The 20,824-nt window shown below is 35.1% G+C and overlaps 1 protein-coding gene across 1 annotated transcript in view; it reads right to left on the minus strand.

Annotated features, from left to right (window-relative positions):
- Positions 1–15,831, minus strand: part of LOC150080835 (uncharacterized) — a 107,435-nt gene extending 91,604 nt beyond the window's left edge. Inside the window, exons 1-3 of the mRNA XM_090380837.1 lie at positions 15,657–15,831; positions 14,831–15,004; positions 5,082–5,175 (exon numbers count right to left, since the gene is read on the minus strand). Of these exons, the coding sequence (XP_090236963.1) occupies positions 5,082–5,175; positions 14,831–15,004; positions 15,657–15,831 (443 nt within the window). The remainder of the gene's footprint in view (positions 1–5,081; positions 5,176–14,830; positions 15,005–15,656) is intronic.
- Positions 15,832–20,824: the final 4,993 nt, after the last annotated feature.

Consider the following 20,824-nt stretch of genomic DNA (forward strand, 5'->3'; position numbering starts at 1 on the left):
ACTGAGTTTAGATTTTCAAAAAACTTGCCACACACACACAACAAGACAAACGAAAAATGCAAAATTTTCCTCATAGCGTTTGCGATGGAAAATGAAAAATAATATTAAGATAATATTATGAAAAATGTATTGCTCTGTAAAGACCACATTCAACAGAATGCATCGTCCCAGAATTAACCTTCAAAATATACATGAAATTTCATCTAGTGTTAAAACGATAAGATTAATGAAAATAAATGTAGAATTTTTCCCCATCACGTTTTACACAGGAAAATGTCAATTTTATTCAGATAATAATACGAAAAATATGTATTTTTCCATATACACTACATTTTGACCAATCAGAAATCGTTTACATATGTCTTGGAAATAAAAATGTGTGATCTATTCACTTCACAGTTCATACAAGCAGGAAGGAAGGGCGCCTCCAGCCAGGTGGGCAGGAGCAGCAGTGTGTAACACACGCTTCTTAGTTAGACCCAGGTTCGAGCCCGTGACCACCAAATACAGAGGATGTGGAAAGGTCAGGGAATGACCACCGCATATCCCCGGAGCAATATGGCCTTAGTTGCTAATGCTCCTAAAAACCAAATAAGAAAACAAACAAGCAGGAAGTGCCCTCTGAACCTGTGACATGGATGGTAAACCTCCAGAACATTTCAAAGCAATGTGACTGTCTGTGTGTGTCACCCCTGATCCCTGAGATCAGCTGGAGAGTTCCTGATCTTTGAACGCAATATTGCCAGTGATGTCAGACCTGCACTTCCAATCAGGTGGTTCAACATTGTATTGTGTAAAGAGATAGACTTTGCTTGGCCTGTTTTTTTTTGAAAGGGGATAAAATGAACACTGTTCTGGCTTTGTGATTCAAGTTTACGTTCTTGCTTATGGTGCTACCATCCAAAATGTCAGTTGAAGCTTCTAACGTAGGTAAAAAGAATTTTGTGTTGTATCGAAGATTGGGACAGCAATCAACCCTTCAAGTTTCATTTTACGAATTCAGTCCCGTGATGGTCCTTGAAAATGCGAACGCCTTCATACATCTTTCCAAAACCCAATGGCAAGCATTAAAAACAAAACTGTATGAGGTTTAATTCTACTCCGAGCTCGTGTTGACGACAGCCTACAAGATGCCGAAGGTCAGCTCTTGAGGTGAAAAATTGAAAAATTCATTCGCAACTCTAGCATGGAACAACGGAAGTGGTAGGCCTGAAACCCACTTAAATCTACATATTTCAGAATGGGAACTTTTAGAGCCGAAAATTCCTTTATTTATGATTTATTTCAAATTTTGGAATCCGAAAAGGCAATATTCCGTTTGATGGCTGACTGTATCATTGATGACATGGAATTACAACGAGAAGTGCTGAAAGAGCAGTTTTATTTTCGAAGTGCTTAATGTTACTCATGCAGCGTTATTCCTTACAACGTTGTAACCAGCTTTTTATCAAAGTGTAAGACAAGAGGGGAACAGTCACTGTTTCGACTACTTGGTATTTTCCAAGACGTCATTGCTATGATATGGGAATTGGAGAGCACATATAATGTCAGACTTAATCCACCTCCTTTGAAATAACTGTAAAAGGACTAATTGTAGCTCTTCTTACAATGCGAGTAGGTCTTTGTTGCTATGTGCATTTTGCATTTTGTCGGTTGAGCTTGTAAATTGTTTGTATGTGATCTCAGGCTTAATCACTTCCCTTGAAATGAGTGCAAAAGGACACATTGTGCTTCTTCTTACAAGGTGAGTAATTCTTGGTGACAATATGTATTTCTGTTGGTGTTATCACTCGAACAGATGATATTCCTTTTAATGTTGTCGTGAATTTTTGAAGGAAAGTGTAAGATGACTGGTGTTATCCATGCGACAGTTTGAATTTGCATTCTGCTGTTAACATGTAAATAAGTTCATTTCCATTCAACAAACTGAAAAGAAAAAAAAACTTGGCATGTAGGTGAATAATCACAATGTGATGTTTATGTTTGGTTAGGGCTGAAAGCAAGGAACATCGATTGTATTTTACAAAGTTCCCTTCAGCTTACTGAAAAGGACAAACACTAGTTGGAACGTGCATATGAAGTTAAATACAATTCATTTCTATTAAAAACTAACTGGAAAAATCGGTATTCTTCTCAGCTTAACTATGTGCTTAGCCTTGTGTCGATACGAATCTGTATTCTGTTGTTAACTTGAAAAGGATTGTGTGTTTTTCTACTAACTGTGAATACTCCTTGTGAATTTGCATTCAACTTATAAGTTTGTAAATAGTTTTGTATACTTGATGTTAACAATAAACTATGCTTTTGTAAATTTTAGCTGTGTCAGTCGTTACTTAGGCTGAGCATATGTACAATTGAGAAAAAATAAATAAACTTTTCAAAAATAACTACTAACTGTTTATAAAAACAAGTTAACTTTCTAATTTTCAAACTTATAACTCTTACTTTGGAAAGTAAAAGTAGGTTCAGAAAACTCACTCATAATTTTAATCTTAAAACTTTTACTTTGGAAATTCTCATTTTAAGTAGTTTCAGAAAACACTCTTATTTTCTGGTCAAAATATATACTTAAGAACGATTTTGTGCATGTCAGTTTTCATCTATGGCCAACACTTTAATTGTTTGGGTGTTAATTAAATTCTAACTTCAATAGCCACAAGTCAGATATTTTTAGCTTTTCATCCTTACCATAAGGAGCCTTGGGAAATATACCTACAAACAAGATGGTGGCTTTGGCTTTTCATCCTGCTATCAATAGAGGGGTGGAAATTCGAAGTTTAATGCTCACAAGTCAGATTTTTTAAGCTTTTCATCCCTCAGAGGGAGCCACCACTTTTGTTAAAGTCAGGTCTCAACCAACAGAGAAACACTTTAATTGATTTGTGAAAAATTCTAAGTTTAATGAATACAAAGGTGCATCTTTAATAGCCTCATGTCAGATTTTTTCCAGCTTCTCATTCTGCGTAAGGAGCCTTGGGAAAATACCTGCAAACCAGATGGTGGAAATTCTAAGTTTAAGGCCCAAAAGTCAGATTTTTCAGCATTTCATCCTGCATAAGGAGCCTCGGGAAAATACCTACAAACAAGATGGTGGCACCTGGGCCCTCCGGGACCGTGTCTGCTTTGGAGACTGATGGCAGTGGTCCACCTCCCTAAACAACACTATAGCCACAAAACTTTCATCCCAGAATGCAACGTCCATTCCAAAAATAAGTTTCCTCAGAATGCATCACCCTAATTAAGTAGGCACTCAGAATTCATTATGCACAAAATTAACTTTCAAGATATTCGAAGTTCTGCTTTTGATGTCAAAACTGATACATTCAACACTAACCTTCCACTGCCGGGGTACCTGTCAGCTGCAAGGATAGGTCACCAGCAACCAAGCATACCACCCCAAGTTCAAGGCCAGCTGAGGGTAGAATTAAAATTGAAAAATACCACTAATACCATCTTGGGAGAAAAAATAAAATCATAAAAATCAACACCACCAAGTGGTAGAAAAAAGACACACAACCAGAAGTAAACAATGCCATCTAGCCGCTAGAAATAAAAATTTTCCATGGTCAAAGGTGAATGTGTTCAAACCCCATGTTGATACTACTTATTTAATACATGAAAGAATTTTTCACTATATTTTTTAAAGGTAAGTCAAGCTCAAATTTCAAATGAAATGTGAAAACAAAGTTTTATTCATTATTCTTCCAATTATTAGATTTTTCTCAAAATATGACTATAGTTATTATTATTATTATTATTATTATTATTAATAGCCATATGATGCAAGGAAGCCTGAGGCTTATGCTGCACCAGGAAAAAAAAAAGTTCCCAAGTTACCCTGAGAGAGAGAGAGAGAGAGAGAGAAAGAGAAAGAGTCAAAAGTAGAAGGGAATCACCTAGAAAGAGAAGAATGATGATATCCAGCTCATATTTTAATACCTTTATGTATTATAAAAGAGAAGGATTTTTTTAAACAATTCATACATTTTATCCCATAATTTTACATATGTTTTATATTTACAAATTTTTATTTTTATTTTATTTCATTTTAATAAACAGTATAAACGGTACATTTTGTTTTTTAGTTTCAGTTGTCCCACTTTAATAAAAAATATCTGGTTACTTTACCGTAATGCCACATTGTTCCTGTTTGTGCAGCAGTCTTTTATGGGCAACAGTGTCAGACAGTAACAGTACCTTGGTTACTACATCATAGTAACCTATCAGATTGGTTAGACAAGAGTGTCCCTTGACAAATCCATATTGTGATTGCAGTATAATTGTATGCCTGCCCAAATGGTCCTGCATTACTTCTTCAATCAGTCATTCCATTATTTTCCTTGGAACAGATGTTAAGCTAACAGGTCTGTAATTACTTATGTTGCCTTTTGATCCCCCTTTATGAATTGGGGTTATATTCGCACTTCTCCAGTTCATAGGGATCTTTCTTGACCAAAGAGGTAAGAAAACCGTTAGCCATAATTATGGCTAAAGGGTTTTCCTTTGCTGCCTCCCAACCCCATGGGATCATATCTGGTGAGTATGGGCTTGGCACACCCAGAGTCCTGAGCTGGATATCATCATCATTCTTCTCTTTCTTGGTGATTCCCTTCTATTCTCTCTCTCTCTCTCTCTCTCTCTCTCTCTCTCTTAGGGTAACTTGGGAATTTTTTTTTGCAGCATAAGCCTCAGGCTTCTTTGCAAAATATAGCTAATAATAATAATAATAATAATAATAATAATTGGATAGATTCCATCTGTCCCAGGTGCCTTTTTTGTCCATCCACAGCAATTTCTCCTCCACTTTCCTTTCAGTTATCACAAAGTCATTTAGCTCCTCATTAGACTTTGACAAACTTCTGGCATCCCCTTCTCTAAAGATATACTCGTGTGTGAATTAGATGTAAAATACCCATTCAATTTGTCTGCAACCTGAGCAGAGGCATCAACAGTTAAAAGTATTCAAGGTTTGTTAGGATAAACTGTTAAAGGAATATTTAGCACATAACTACCAACTTGGCTTAATATTAAATTGCTCTGCTAAAGTTTATTGTAAAACAGGAAATTATAATGAATCTTACCTTGTTGAAGATTTTTTTCCAGGAAGTTTTAGAAGAAGTTTCTCGAAACTTAACAGAAACAGTTCTGTCACTCTATTAACAAAGGCAACCATGCCTAGATTTAAAACAGAAATGTTTAATATTTGTATTATAAAAAAATTAGCTGTATTTGTACGTAAGTTAAAAGTGATCGTTACTTCATTATTTGTTACTTGTACATTATTTATGGTTCTTTTTTTAATGTTCAAAAGATTAAGAGCCACACAAGATAATCTTCTTAAGCGTGACAGCTGCAAGCTTTAAAATCATTTAAATTAAATCATTCTAAATTATTATTAAATGTTATTGAATAAAGTTAGTGCACTCATTATTAGAAACTTTTCAGATAGTCATTCAAACTTTAATAACTTTGTTTCTAATATCTTTGCCCAGAATAATCACCTGAGAGGGCATAAATTCAAATTGAGGAAAGACAGATGTAGGATAGATGTGTGGAAATTTGCCTTTAGCCAGCGGGTGATTGGTTGGTGGAACAGACTTCCATCCCTTGTCTTGGAAGTTGATAGCCTAAATAAGTTTAAGGCTCAGCGGGACAGGTATTTCGAATGAACAGAGGGGTGAAGTGGAAGTGTTTTTTTTTTTTTTTTTTTGGCTGATGCTGCGTAAGCTTGCTTTCTTGCATCAAATGCCTCTACTAATGCTAATATATTTAACATGCTTGTTAATAATAAAGTAGAATGTTATGAAAATGCTCTCTGCTAACAGTATCTAGCAGTTCCCAACCTTTTTTTTTTTCACTCATGCCAGACTTTGTGTTAAAAGATGCTATATTCGCAGCATACCTAAGACTGATTGCTGTTGAATGCAGTGGAGTTTTTCTTAATCTTGTGGCACACTTGAAGAACGTTGCCTTATACCACTGTGCTGCGGTACATTGGTTGATAATATCTGGTCTAACCCATCATAAAATGACACTGAAAATGCTTAAAAAAAAAAAAACTATACTTGCATTTTTTTTTTTTTTTTTTTTGTAATTTCTGTGTAAAATCTGCATAAGAGCTGCTTGAAAAAGTAAGGAAACAGTTGTTTGGGAGAATAAATCTGTCTTTCCAATAGTGAGACATTCCACAAATGATGGCACAATAATTGTTTCTGAGAATTTTAGGTATTTTTTCTAAGGCAAGGAAATATACATTTCTATATAAATAAAAGTTAAAAACTGAGAATTTCTTGAATAATTCCAGCTGGTATTTCAAGTTATTATACACTGCTCGACAAACTTGACAGAACAAAACGTTTTTCATGAATATTTTATTGTGAACAGTGTCGCCAAAGGTGAATATTTGATATAATAGGCATCTTAGCATTCAAATTCCGAATATCCAATAGAAATCAATCTACCACCTTACAGAGCCGCACATTATGAAATTATTTGTGCCTATAAAAACATGGGTTGTAACCACATCCCCTTCCCCCCTTTCATACAATAAGGAGTGTTCTGTAAATATATTTTTGTAAAATTTCCCTTTTTGACCTCTGTTTATCATGCATTTTTTAAATCAGTGAAACAACTTTTCAGTGTAAATAAGTTAAAATACTTTGTAGGTATGATTATATATTCATAAAAGAGAACTGTGTGGTGTTTTAACCAGTTTTGCTTGAAACATATTTAAAAATATATAATGAAACAGAATAATAATAAGCACAAGGATTAAAGATACTCTCCGGAAAAAAATTTTAAAAAATATATATATACACAGTACTGCAATTGGAAAACGAGACTGACATTATGAGGTGAGTGCTGGTGCTGCCATCTACTAGAAGTAAACATGAAATGAAAGAGTGATTGTTCCTCGAGCACCGCAGTCAAGGTCACCAGAAATTGCCGCCATTTCAGAACATATGAGCTGAACTGCATGTCTCCCCTGTATCTGTGTTGTGGAGGGACAATGGAACAAAGAGAAAACATCTGGTTTTGTGTATGACTGGGCAAGAGTGCCATGGAAACGTTTCAAATGATGAAGCAGTGTGGCAGAAACACTTTGCACATGGAGGAGAATCACTGGAAGACGATGAACATCCGGGCCCTGCAAAAACAGTTCGAACACTAGAGTTTATTGAAAAGTTGAAGGAAATCATTACAAATGACCAGTATGCGATGCTCCGAATGGTTTCAGAAGATCTGTGAGCTAATAAGGGAACCATTCGACAAGTAAAAACCCAGAATTTGAAGAAAATGAAGTTCTGTGCATGGTTTGTTCCACATTTGTTAATAGATGGTCAACGAAAGGTGCATGTTGAGAACTCATTGAGGCTGCTGAAAACAAACCCAACTCTCTGAATTTGATCGTTATGAGTGACAAAACTTGGTGTTTTCAGTATGACCACGCAATGAAGTGACAAAATGCAGAGTGAAAGTTGGCAAACTCTCCCAAAGCCAAAAAAAGTTCGTCAGGAAAGGTCAAAAATCCAATCCATGCTCATCACTTTTACGATAGCAAGGAATTTTTGCCCAATGGCCAATGTGTTACTGCTGCCTACCATCTAGACGTTTTGAAACATTTGTTGCAGAGAATCTGTGTGCGGCCTCAGTATGGAGAAGATGGCAGTTGGTTCTGTAAGAGTACACTGTTAAAAATATAATGAAAATATTATTTATTTGAATTAAATGCATGTAGGGCAGAGAAGAGTGAATTTTTTTTTATTAATGTTTGAATATGGTAAATATTAAGGTTGAATATTAAGTTTGAATATGGTAGATATTAAGGTTTGAAAAGTACTGGATTTAGAAACAGGGAGGTTACAAATGGTGTGGATTAAATAGCAGTTAAATGGAGACAAGAAGTTATAAATAATACAAGAGGCAAACTGAGAGTAAACAAAGCAGTGGCCTGTACTAGGGAAGGAGTGCCATTTGCAAACAGGCTAGAAGGGGTTGACGAATGGTGAAACAATAGGACCCAATTAAGAAGCATTTTGATCTAAGCCACTTTTAGATGGAAACAGAAATACGTTGGCACAGTACTGGTTTCACTTCAAGAAAACAGCCACGTGGCAGATTTTTTGGTAAGTTGGTAACAATTTAGCAAACTGTGAAAACACGAAAATAGGCATTGTGGGAGGTGATCAGCATACATGAAAGGGTTATAACTGGAGTGTGAAATAAACAAGAAAATTACAAGGTAAGGTTTTGGTTTGTTCACGAGGGAGAGAGTTGAGGTAAGGTTTCTTTTAACAAATAGGAAAGAGTGAGAAATTAGAGTATTTTGGATTGGTTGAGAGTCCTGTGGGAGGAAGTTCAAATCGCTAAGGAAAAAAGGTCCGGAGAGGGAGTTCAAGAGAGAGAGAGAGAGAGATGTGAAAAGAGAAAGGAAGAAAAAGAAAAAAAATGAGAGCGAGTGGTGGAGAGGATGTGGAGGGTTGGGTTTTTTTTTTGGGGGGGGGAAGTGCAGATGAATTGGAGATGTGTTCTAAAGATTAAAAATAAAAGTGCAACTGGCCAACAATCGGTTGATCGGCATGTCTAGCAACATAATCACATGCTGTATTTCTGAAGAAATTTCATGTAGGCATCTACAGATATGTCTGGGTCCAGTCCTGTTGAAAAATGAGCCAGGTATGTAGATATGTGAGTAGACAAATCTATGTGGAAGGAGTGTCCAGTCCAGAAACCCCAGAAGAAGAGATAGATCGCCAGAAAGATTCAAAGTGGATGTGAGAAGCCTTGAAGAGTGGAAAACAATTAGGAGTAGTGGCCCATTTTTGGAACGTGGGTTCCAGTTTTTTCTTGAACCCTGAACTCATAGACTCATAAACTAAACTCAGTGAGAAATTGTTTGATAGTTTCTTTCAAAGGAAATTTTTTTTGTAATGTATAAGTGAGTTATTAAGTTGGGTTAGATTATAGATAAAATTAATGACCATGTAAGGATACTAAAGGGGTAAGGAAGAAAAAAAAAAAAGAGATGTATAAGGGAATTAATAATAGAATAAATCATAGGCATAGTAGGATGAGAATGTGGTAACCTATATTATCATTCTAGACAATGTGTTAACAGATGGTAATACATATAACGGATACGGTTCTAGGTAATGTGTGAAGGGAAGAAAAAAAAATGTACATTATTCAGAAACCTTGAGAGAAAAGGGAACCCTGCTCTGTATAAGAAAAGAGGAGTAACTAAGGGAGTAACTCAGATAGAAATAAATGATTTGCTGTATTACTGATGTAAGAGCATGAAAAATAGTAATTGATTTGATGTGTTGATAGATAGGTGATTTGGTAAAAATAAGTGATTTTCAGTAAGCACTACTGATGTAAGTTGATGGCAAAATAGAAATTGATTTGATATGTGTTGATAGATAGGCAATTTGATAGAAATAAGTGATTTGTAATAAGTACTACTGAAGTAAGTGATGAAAATAGTAATTGATTTGATATGTGTTTTGATAGGCAGGTGATTGATAGACAGTGGTGATTTGTAGTAAGTAAGAGACAACCGATGTAAAGTGATATGTGTAAACCTGTAAAGGAAGAGAAGCACCTTTTCCAAACAATAGTTGGAATTTATAAATTGTGTGTGAGAGACATGACCAATAAGGAAAAAGGAAAGGAAGGGTTGTGTTACCAACATAAATTATGCATACATATGAGGAATATTTGAGAATAGTTGATGAGGTGTGTGAGATGGTCAATTGTCTTGTACCATAGTTCCTGTATCTGTAATCTAAATTTGTAATTTGTATGTATATATTTAAATTTTGGTTTATATGTCTCAAAAAGAAATAAGTTTGTTATTTATGTAAATTTTGTCGCCTTCATGCTCTGCTAACTTACCGTTTTACACACCCTAGAATCAGGATTGCGATTTGTAACTGCCCAGGACTTCAGTAGGGTGGAAGTCAACAATCAAAAACAACAACTTAATAAACATTTTAAAGGAAAATTAATAAATATAATAATAAATGGGTGTGTGCAGCTCCTCTTACATGACAAACCACAAGGCTCTTGTTGTTCGGGAGTTTTTGGTTAGCAAAAGGTTTGCGTACTGTCGTACCCAATGTATTCACTAGACTAGCTTTGTATGACTTCTTTTTGTTCACGAAGCTCGAGGCACTACTGAAAGGCTGTTATTTTCGTGACGTTGACATCATTCAAAGAGCTATGATGAGGACATCGAACAGTATACTAGTTACAGCCTTCCACCAGTCGTTACAGACACTTCGTCATCGTTGCTTGCAGCGTATAGATGTGGGAGAAAGTTTCTTTGAATAAACAAAATTTAGTTTACTCATACATAGGATCATTATTTTTTTCTAGCATTCAGTCTCGTTTTCCAATTGCTGCACTGATGTGTATTTTTGAATTGGTATTGGCAGCTTTGATAATTTGTTACTACTTGTTGGGAGCCACATTTTTATCTGTTTTAAACAGCGCTGGCCTTCTTTCCAGCTCACAAAATAAATTACTTTTTCAACAGTAATGGCCTTGTAATAAAAACACACAGCAAGCAACTGTTTCACACTATTGCACTTGAACTTATTATTAAACCATATGCATCAAATTTCTTAACAGTTTCGTTTCCTCAAAAACAGAACACTTTGTAACTTTTTAGTTGCCACATTAAGAAAGATAGACTGATATAAATGGAGGGAATACAAAAATAATGTATTCCATCCAAGAGTTTCCACTAAACAGTTTCACAACTGAAGTTGCCAGCGTGTGCCTAGTCTTATGAATATGAAAGCTATTGACAGCACTATGTAAGTATCAATGATTTTTATGAATTTGCTGATGTTGCAAATGCTTTAAATGTTAAAATATCTGTTAGGATGATAGTAATTTGAATTGTAGTATTGGCATGGCCATGAAAAAATAATGGAGTTGAGTCAAAAATGTGTTCAATACCCTCTTGAGGAATATCTCATTATGCCTAGATTAACTGTCCCATTAAAAACGTTGTGCTTTAGTAATGGTTGAGACATGCTGCTAAGTTTCAGCTCCAGACATGTTCAATGGGAGTAGAATTATGGTAATTATCAGGTCAGGTGAACATGTCAGAACTGCAAGAAAACTGCCTGGTAACATCAGCGACCGAGCATTGTTCTATTCAGATAAAGGTTAATATAACTCTTGGAGAAATGGTAGAAAAATGGCATAGTTTCAACAGAATTGACCTGTGACTTTACCTTGAATAGAAACCAGTGGTGAATGGCTCTCCCAAGAGATGACACTTCATATCATGATCCTTGGTGTTCATTTTCACATGTTTGTTGAATACAGGCAGAAAAATTCTCATTTACTAGAATGCTACCACACTCGTGATTCCTTTGTCTTTGCTTCCCAAAGAGAACCGTGACTCATCCCTAAAGAGAAAAGCCTTCATTCCAGGTGGCCCTATTTCTGCTGTGCTGAATTTGTACCATGGGATGTGCTGAGGGCAGATTAGCATTAGCATTAGTAGAGGCATACGATGCAAGAAAGTAAGCTTATGCAGCATCAGCCGAAAAAAAAAAAAAAACTCTCCGATTTCACCCCTCCGTTCGTTCCAAATACCTGTCCAGCTCAGCCTTAAATTTATATAGGCTGAGCTGGACAGGTTGATGCAATGCATGGTATGAATGTAATCCTGTTTCTGCTAGTTATCTACTAATAATAAAAAATGAATTAACATAATCTCTCATTCTTCTCAGAGAGGGCAGATCTGTCATCTGTAGCCTGCTGGCGAATTATCCAATCATCATGCTGTAATGTTTGCCAGAGTGCTCCAAAACTTGAAAGGTGAATATAAAAATATTAAAAATAAATTTTTTCTGTTTATACTCTGGGATGACACTCTAATACAAGAATCTAGATAATACAAGAATAGCACAATATTTAGCAGTCACTTGAGATAGAACTGCCGTCAAGTCGAACGCGTTTGCTGACATATCCTCACCTTAAAGACTTGGCTATGGCAATCATGGGTGTGCTATGCTATCCAGTGTCGACACAGGAAAAACTGTCCTAGGATCTTGTTCATGAACAGCAGTTTTCTGGGTGGCTCTCCCAGCCTTACAGAACCCAACTATTGGAAAAATGTTGCTTGTACAATGGTCAGGGCATTATAAAAACATTTCCAGAAAACAGACTCACCAATGTTTGTCTTCTTCTTTTGCAACTAATAGCTGCATCTGTCACACTACCACTTCAATGGCCCTGTATCCCGCTTATTTTTGCTTCCAATTCATACTCTAATTTGATCATTTACAGATATGTCTTCACAAAAAAAAAAAAAAAAACTATTATATTAGGGCCACCCATAATTTCTTATATACAGGGTGTTTCAAAAATGATGGTCAATAATTTAAAGGTGAAAAGTACAAACTAAAATAAGCAAAAAAGTCCCAGTGAACATTGGGCCACAAATGAACCGTTTTCAAGATAACGCTCATTTTCTGTTAAGATCTGCCGCTGACTATGGGAGCACTAGTTTAGCAAAAAGCTGTGAATCCTTTGCTAAGGGTGGTTTTATTAAACATAAAATAATACATTTTTAATTTTTGATTTCAACATCACAAGATTTTACAGATGTTACATGATGTTACAAAAGGTGTTCAAAATGCCTTCCTTGCATCCACATGCAGCTTTGTAGGCTTCTTTGCATTGAGTCGTGAATTCTTTCAGGCATTCCTGGGTCATTTCTAATTTGCTGAAAGGCTCCTTCAATCCGACGCTGCAATTCCGCAACTGTGTAAATGTCAGAAGTGTACACCAAGCTTTTTACATGACCTCAGATACAAATATCCATAGGATTTAAGTCTGGTGATCTGGGAGGCCACATTACAGGCCCACCTCTACCTACCCACCCTTGACCATACCTTCTAGTTAGATACCGAGTCACAACTTGAGCAAAATGTGCCAGTGTACCATCATGCATAAACGACATGTTCTGGCATTGCTGAAGTAGAACATTATCATTATCAAGGTCTGGAAGAACATTCTGCAGGAACTGAAGGTACAGCTCTCCTGTTAGCCTGTTTGACAGAAAGTGTGATCGAATTAGATGGTCTCATAGTAGTCCTGCCCAGACATTCAACGAGAAACATTGCTGATGTTGTGACTCATGAGGATTTTCATTGGACCAAATGTGACAGTTATGAAAATTAAAATTATCATCATGAGTAAACCCAGCTTCATCAGTGAATAAAATGTCGTTTAAAAATTGGGAGTTCAGGACACACTGTTGTTGCATCCACTGGCTGAAGTTCAGTCTGGAAGGGTAGTATTTATTGCTGAGACCTTGTAAACACTGGATATTATTATTATTATTATTAGTTATATGGTGCAAGGAAGCCTGAGGCTTATGCTGCGCCAGCCAAAAAAAATTCCCAAGTTACCCTAAGAGAGAGAGAGAGACAAAAGTAGAAGGGAATCACCAAGAAAGAGAAGAATGATGATATCCAGCTCAGGACCCTGGGTGTGCCAAGCCCATACTCACCAGATGTGAGCCCTTGGGGGTTAATATATGGTAAGGGTACAGTAATTGGCGGTGTAAATTTCAGCACACACTGCTATGACTCAGTGCATGCTCTTGCAGAGCAACCCTCCTTGTCGAAATTCCTGAATTTTGTTCTATTCTTTCTAACACCCTTTCCTCAACATCAGGTGTTATGCTTCTGGGCCTACCTGCTCATACTCCATGTGTGAAGCACCCATGTTCTCTAAGGCATTGATGTACCCTGATGAATGTGCACCTGTTGGGCTGCCTTTGGCGGGGAAATGCTTCTTGGTACAAATGTGCAGCCTTGAGTGCACTGCCATTGGCTTTACATACATGAAGTGCCTGTCTGCATACTCTTCGTTGCTGTAACCTCTTTCCATGTTGACTATCCTTTGACAAGTACTAGTATGCCTGCTGCGTCTCAGAGCATTGAGAGAGGGGAAAGGGAGAGAATGAGTATAACCTAACCTAAACAATCAAGTCAGTGGTGGATCCCAACTCTGTACAGTTCACCTTGTCGGTGGATCCCAACTAGAAATGTGCAATATCTCGAAAATGATTCACTTAAGGACCCATGTTTACTAGGCTTTTTTTTGCATATTGTAGTCTGTACTGTTCACCTTTAAATTATTGACCAACACTTTTGAAACACTCTGTATACCCATATATATATTATGTCTGTAAATTGTGTGTGTTTTCTGGTTGATTTGCCTGTTTTTCTGGATGAAATCACTCCAGTTTCTGGAGGAAAAAACCTTACTATCTACATCTGAGACTGACTAACTCAGCCACAAAGTGAAGGAAGCCCATTAAAGTTCCTCTTGTTATCGACAAGATTCGAATCCGGGCCTTTTCCACCTGGTGTGGGGAGGGCGGTGACGATATCACTGTGCTACCCATGCAGCCAGATATGTCATCACATTGCACCGACATGGAATTTCAAACGGTTCCATTGTCTTTTAGGATGGGGTAATTATTGTGACATTGAGTGTGTTAACAATAATCACTCTGAGCTGCTGGATAACCACTTATAGTTTTATTTAAAATTAATACTTGCGGGCTGAGTTAGAAGATTAATTTTGGTATTTATATATTCTTTTATAGACAACAGAAAAGTTACAATAGTCTTAATAATGCTTTTCTCAAGTTTTATACATAATGACTAGAATCTGTTAGAATTTCAGAATTAATCATAAACTAGTTTCTGTAGATTATTTGATTTCAGTTTGGCATTATTCTTAATAATGTAATTAGTGGGAAAAGTATGTAAAAGATCACCTTACATACTGTTGAGAGCATGTGAAGTATCTGGCATATATTTTTCGTGATATAGGGCATCCAGAGAGTAACGATCACAGCTTGTGTCCGATGCCAAAATCATCTTCTGTTCACTTGCAGCATGACTTATTAAGAGGAGGAAGAGAGGTACTACGAATGTCGTATGCATGTGTTGTCCTTTATCTGTGGAAAAATATTTGGTTATGAACATGTACTTAAGATAACTTAAACATTAAGTGTCATATTTTGTCGAATATATAGAATGAATATATTTTTAAACACAAATAAAAACAGAATGCAAATATTCCATATTTATGGGGGGGAAACTGTGGGACGACATAATATCCCGTAAATAACGTACAACCTGTTAAAAAGAAAGTAAATGCAAATCGAGTAACTAGAAATTTCTTGTGGGCAAGAGATCCTTCATGGTGCTACTCTGTGGATGATATTTCTGTTGTGCAGTCCCTAGATCCATAACAAATCCAAGTTTCATCCATAGTCACCAGTCAGCTGAAAAACGTGTTTTAATCCAGAAAAATTTCACAATAATTGTCTTTTCACCCACTTCTAGTTAGCATTCAAATATTTTGGTACCCATTTTGCTGAAGTTTTTTTTGACCAGTTCCTTGTAGACAATATTATGCTATTGTTCAGTATCTGTATGGTAACCCAGGTAATGAACTGCAATGTTTTCCATAGTCGACAACAATCACAGGTTGTCTAGAACTCGATTTGTCTTAAACAGCTTTTGAATTCAGCGGCTGTTAAAGATAATAAAAATAAAAAATGGATTTAACCGCCATTCTCTTCTTTTATCAGATTATTGGTTTACTATTAGGTATATAATAATGAATTACATCTTCTTTATTATACTGTAACTGTAATGCAAACCCAAGCTGCTGTATGATATGTTCAAGATCTTGTCCTGCTAATCCAGTTAATCCTGCAATTTTTAAATCATTAGCTGAAAGCTGTTGTTCTGTTGACTCAATTCTTTTAGTTAACATACAAGTTAGTGCAAATGCATCATATTAGTATGCAGTTAAACTGTGAATTAGCAAATATTTTGCAAAGGCGGCATCATTTAAGTTATATCTCATATTGTGAATACCTTCACAACAAGTTGCCATGCTATTGCACTATTTCAAAGTAATACTTCACCAAAGGAGAAGACTGTTATTACTTATTCTCAGTGGATACCACCACCCAGATGGCACCGTTTCGGGGCTAAAATAAAAAAATGTATTTCACCCCCTTTCTCTTTTATCAGATTATTGGTTTAAACCTAAAAATTATATTTAAAATATTATTCTAATAATTAGTAAATGTTCGTAATTTAATATCATGTTTATTTTTCTATTGAAAATAATGCAGTACTCTATATGGTAAACTAGAAAACTTTTCAACCCCCCCATATATTCTTTGAAATTAAGGTGCTCAAGATTCTTCAACTATATCATAATTTCAAAGAATACTGGAGCTTCAGCTTTAGATCCAAAGAGAAGGTAATTAATCTTTACCTGATCACTTAAAGTATGATATTTGATAGCCATATAATTCAAGTCACTTCATTGTTCTTGGATATAATGAAATTAGCTAGTTAGAATACACTCGACACAATCTTCACATGTACAGTGTCTGCTTGAGAAAGACCACGTATTACAAATTAGTTAAAATACATAGTGTGTTGCATTTCAGGAAAGTTACAAATAATAATAATTCACAGTTTTTACAACAAACAAAAAAAAAACCTACTTTTACATGAGAACCAAGAACATTTCGTTTCTGCACATCTACCACAGTGCCCCTTCATTCCTCCAACCAGCACATTGCAACAAGCATAATATCCAGTGTTTCAGCTACAATATTTGGGATATGGATAGGCTATGTGATATAATAATAATAATTATTATTATTATTAAGAAAGTGTACCATACTACAAGTATGAACCCCAGGCAGTACTAGAGACCCCAACCCACAAGCTGTACTGGGACCGTGCCATAATAACGGATAGGACAATCTCGCACAACAGACCAGACATAACCCTTGTGGACAAGAAGGAAAAGGCTACCTATCTGATTGACAGCGGTACCCAACACTAGCAACCTGCAGAAAACCTATGGGGAAAAAATCAGGAAGTACATAAACCTAAGACAGGAGATCAAGGAGATGTGGCATATGCAACAAGTAACGACCATCCCGATCATTGTGTCAACCACAGGTATGGTGCCCAAGGCCCTACACGACAGCATAGCAGCAATAGGTCTCCCAGCGAACACCTACAAGTAACTCCAGAAAGTTGCAATCCTGAACACCTGTAGGATAGTCAGAGAGTTCCTCGACCAACAGTTACACCAGACATAACAACAACCACCCTGTGTACTTGGTAGCAATACCCGTCACAAGGTGGAACCCTGAATCAGGGAGAAATAATATAAAAAGCAATAATAATAATACAATACAATTTATTCATCAAAAAAAATTTGATTACAATATATAAACTTGTTAAGAAAATTAAATTTCTTGACAACAAATTATAAATCATCACATAAAACTGTTTTCTGTACAAATTTATTATTTAACAGAAAAAAATAAAGAAATTACTACTCATAATACATTTCACACTAAACAGTTTTCAAAAATTTTCTTATTAAAAATTTTAATTTGCAAATAGGATAACTTCTCCTGAGTCTGAAATGAACACTAGCCAACAAATTGTTAATTGTATTCATTGTATGCCTTTCTCCAAATCTATTTAGTACCCTAGGGTGAGGCAAAACAATTGCTTTTGGGTTCCTTAAATTATGTGAGAAATTCCTTTGCTCTTTAAAAATAGTGTTTAGATTTTTCAAAATTAAATTTAACTTCAGTTTTTGAACTGGATAAAGGATTTTATATTTTAACAAAAATTGCCTTCTCTTATGTCATTAAAAATATTTTTCCCATTATAAGTGTCAAAATCTTGGTAATTAAGTTGTTTATTACCCTTACTTCGGATAGATTTGTTCTTGCCTATACATTGCCTAAATAATTGAGTCGGGAATACACTAATGCATAATACAAGGTAACTTTTGTTCTTAGATTTAACTTATTCTTAATGTAGTAAAAAAAGTATACATAAAATCTCATTTTTCATATAAATTTGTTATATGAATTGCCCAACTTAGACTGTAGTCAATCCATAACCCAAGGTAACAATGATTTGCAATTCTGGAAATTCTGATCGTGAAGGCATTCATGTTTATGTAATTTAATAGAAGGATGACTATCTAAGATTTGATGGGGAGGGGTCTAATTACCAAAAATTTTATTTTTTCAAAACTGAATGCTAATTTATTATCATATAGCCAACTCTGCAACTAAATATGATCCTGCTGTAAATTATTAGTCATATTTGTTAAGTTTTTTCAACTGTATATAAGATTATATCATCTGCATAAATTATAAAAGATCTCTTAATTACTTTAAATATGTCACTTATATAGATATTGAACATTATTGGTCCTGCATGAGTGCCTTGAGGTATCCCCTCTCTTTATATTATATGATTTTCCCTTTATATTTTCTACTTGAATACTTCAATTGTTATTTTTCTTTTGGTTAAATAACATCTAAAAGTTGATTGATTCTTCCTCTGATACCATATTTCAGTAATTTTTGTTGGAATATTGGGATATGCTTTGGTCAAATCTATAAATACAATCATGATGAAATTATTATTATTTAAATATAAGTTAAAAGAATCCACTAGATTCTCTAATAAGGTCTGTGTACTCTTACCCTTCTGAATACTGTTTGTTTGTTATTTGGTTTTTAGGAGCATTAGCAACTAAGGCCATATTGCTCCAGGGATATGTGGTGGGCATTCCCTGAACTTTCCACATCCTCCATATTTGGTGGTGACCAGCTCGAACCCCAGTCTAATCAAGAAGCGTGTGCTACACACTGCTGCTCCTTCCCACCTGGCTACGGAGGTGCCTCTGAATACTAATACTAATTTGAGAATACAGTTGTTGAGTAGTCCATATTGATGTAAGTACTTGCTAATATGAGAGAAAATATAATTTTCTGTAATCTTATTTAGTACTGACTGTATTGTTATAGGTCTATAATTATAATAATTATCTAGTGATCCCTTTTATATATTGAAATTACCTTAAATGAAAGTAAATCAGTTGAATAGCTGCCTTTCTCTATCATCCATAATATAAGCTCCATTACGAGTACAGCGAACTGTCCCTTATTCCTTTTAACTTCAATTATTGTAATACTGTCCAATCCATAAGATTTCTTGTTCTTCAACTGTTCAATTATCTTAAGAATCTCAGTGTATTGTGGAGTTAAAACTACACAAGAATCCTCATACTGTTTGTTTGTACCAGAAATCTGTTCTAATAGTGTTTTAATTTGGTTTCCCTTGGATCAGAAGTGGCCAACTTAATTTGTGATGCCATCTACTTTTTTTCCTTCAAAATGTGCCGCTTGTTGGCCACCCCAACGAGTCTCTTCCTTGTACTTAAGAGATTATTTATGCTATTCCATTTCTCCTTTTGAGTTATATGCTTATTCATAAAAAATTGATTATAATAAGAGGTTTTTTTTTTTTTTTTTTGATAATGCCTGTAAGTTTATTTCTAAGTGTTTTATTATTGTGATAATGTTCTACCTTTGATGGACAATTCCTATACTGTGTAAAATATTTATCCCTTTGTACCATTAATTCTTCTATTTCCTTAGTCATCTATGGTTTGCTAAATTTATATCTCATACTCCTAGAATTTAAGTTGCAAACTCTTTTAACACATATACCGTGTCATAACCGTATATGTCATAATGAGAAATTTGATCTTTTTTTACGTTAGCCTATGTTTAAACTATTCGTGAAATATATTCTCTGATTTCATTTATATAATGCAAGAAATTAAACCAGTTTTTTCTTAATGACCTGATATTTAAAGTTAACAGAAAGAACTGATTTTTATCAACTACAAGGGCTTTTATATTAGGATTATTCAAAAACTGTAATAGTGAATTAAAACGCTATGATTCCTCCAAATGCATACCTGATGACTTAGTTTTACCTTAGCTTCAAGTTTCAAAATATTTCGATTATACAAAATAAAAGAGTATCTTATATTCTTCAGATCTTTTGAACTCAAAATTCTTATGGCTCTTGATAAATCATTCTTCTTTTTTTCCATTTTCAAATTTTTCCATGTTTTAACCATAAAATTTATAGCTCTGGGTTTTAACTAATTGTTTAGTTTCCCAAAACAACTGCTTATGGCAATTTATTAAGTGGTCATTTATAAAGATTACTATTATTCTGATAGACATCATTTGCAATCAGTCAGATCTCTTTTGCCTTTCAATTCCATTTTTCCTTAACTACATGATTTGCAAATTTTACAATTTGTGTAGTAGCATTTTTATTCTCAACTATTAGGTACATAACAGGGGCTCACATCTGGTCAGTATGGGCTTAGCACACCCAGGGTCCTGAGCTGGATATATCATAATTTTTCCTTTTCTTGGTGATTCCCTTCTACTTCTTTCTCTCTCGGGATAATTCAGAAATTTTTTTTTTTTTAGCTTAGCTGGTGCAGTATAAGCCTCAGGCTTCCTTGTACCATATGGCTAATGATAATAATAATGATAACTACATCTTCTTTATTGTACTGTAACTGTAATGCAAACCCAAGCTTCTGTATGATATGTTCAAGATCTTGTCCTGCTAATCCAGTTAATCCTGCAATTTCGACATTCTTAGCTAAATTGCTAATCCAGTTAATCCTGCAATTTCGACATCGTTGACTCAAGTCTTAAGTTAACATACAAGTTAGTGCAAATGCATCATATTAGTACACAGCTAAACTGTGAATTAGCAAATTTTTTTACGAAGGCAGCATCGTTTAAGTTATATTTCATATTGTGAATACTTTCACAACAAGTTGCCATGATATTGCACTATTTCAAATAAGTAATGCTTCACCAAAGGAG

The sequence above is a fragment of the Mastigoproctus giganteus genome, chromosome 9 (genome assembly GCF_048544385.1).
Source record: "Mastigoproctus giganteus isolate SK-2022 chromosome 9, ASM4854438v1, whole genome shotgun sequence".
NCBI classification, from domain to species: domain Eukaryota; kingdom Metazoa; phylum Arthropoda; class Arachnida; order Uropygi; family Thelyphonidae; genus Mastigoproctus; species Mastigoproctus giganteus.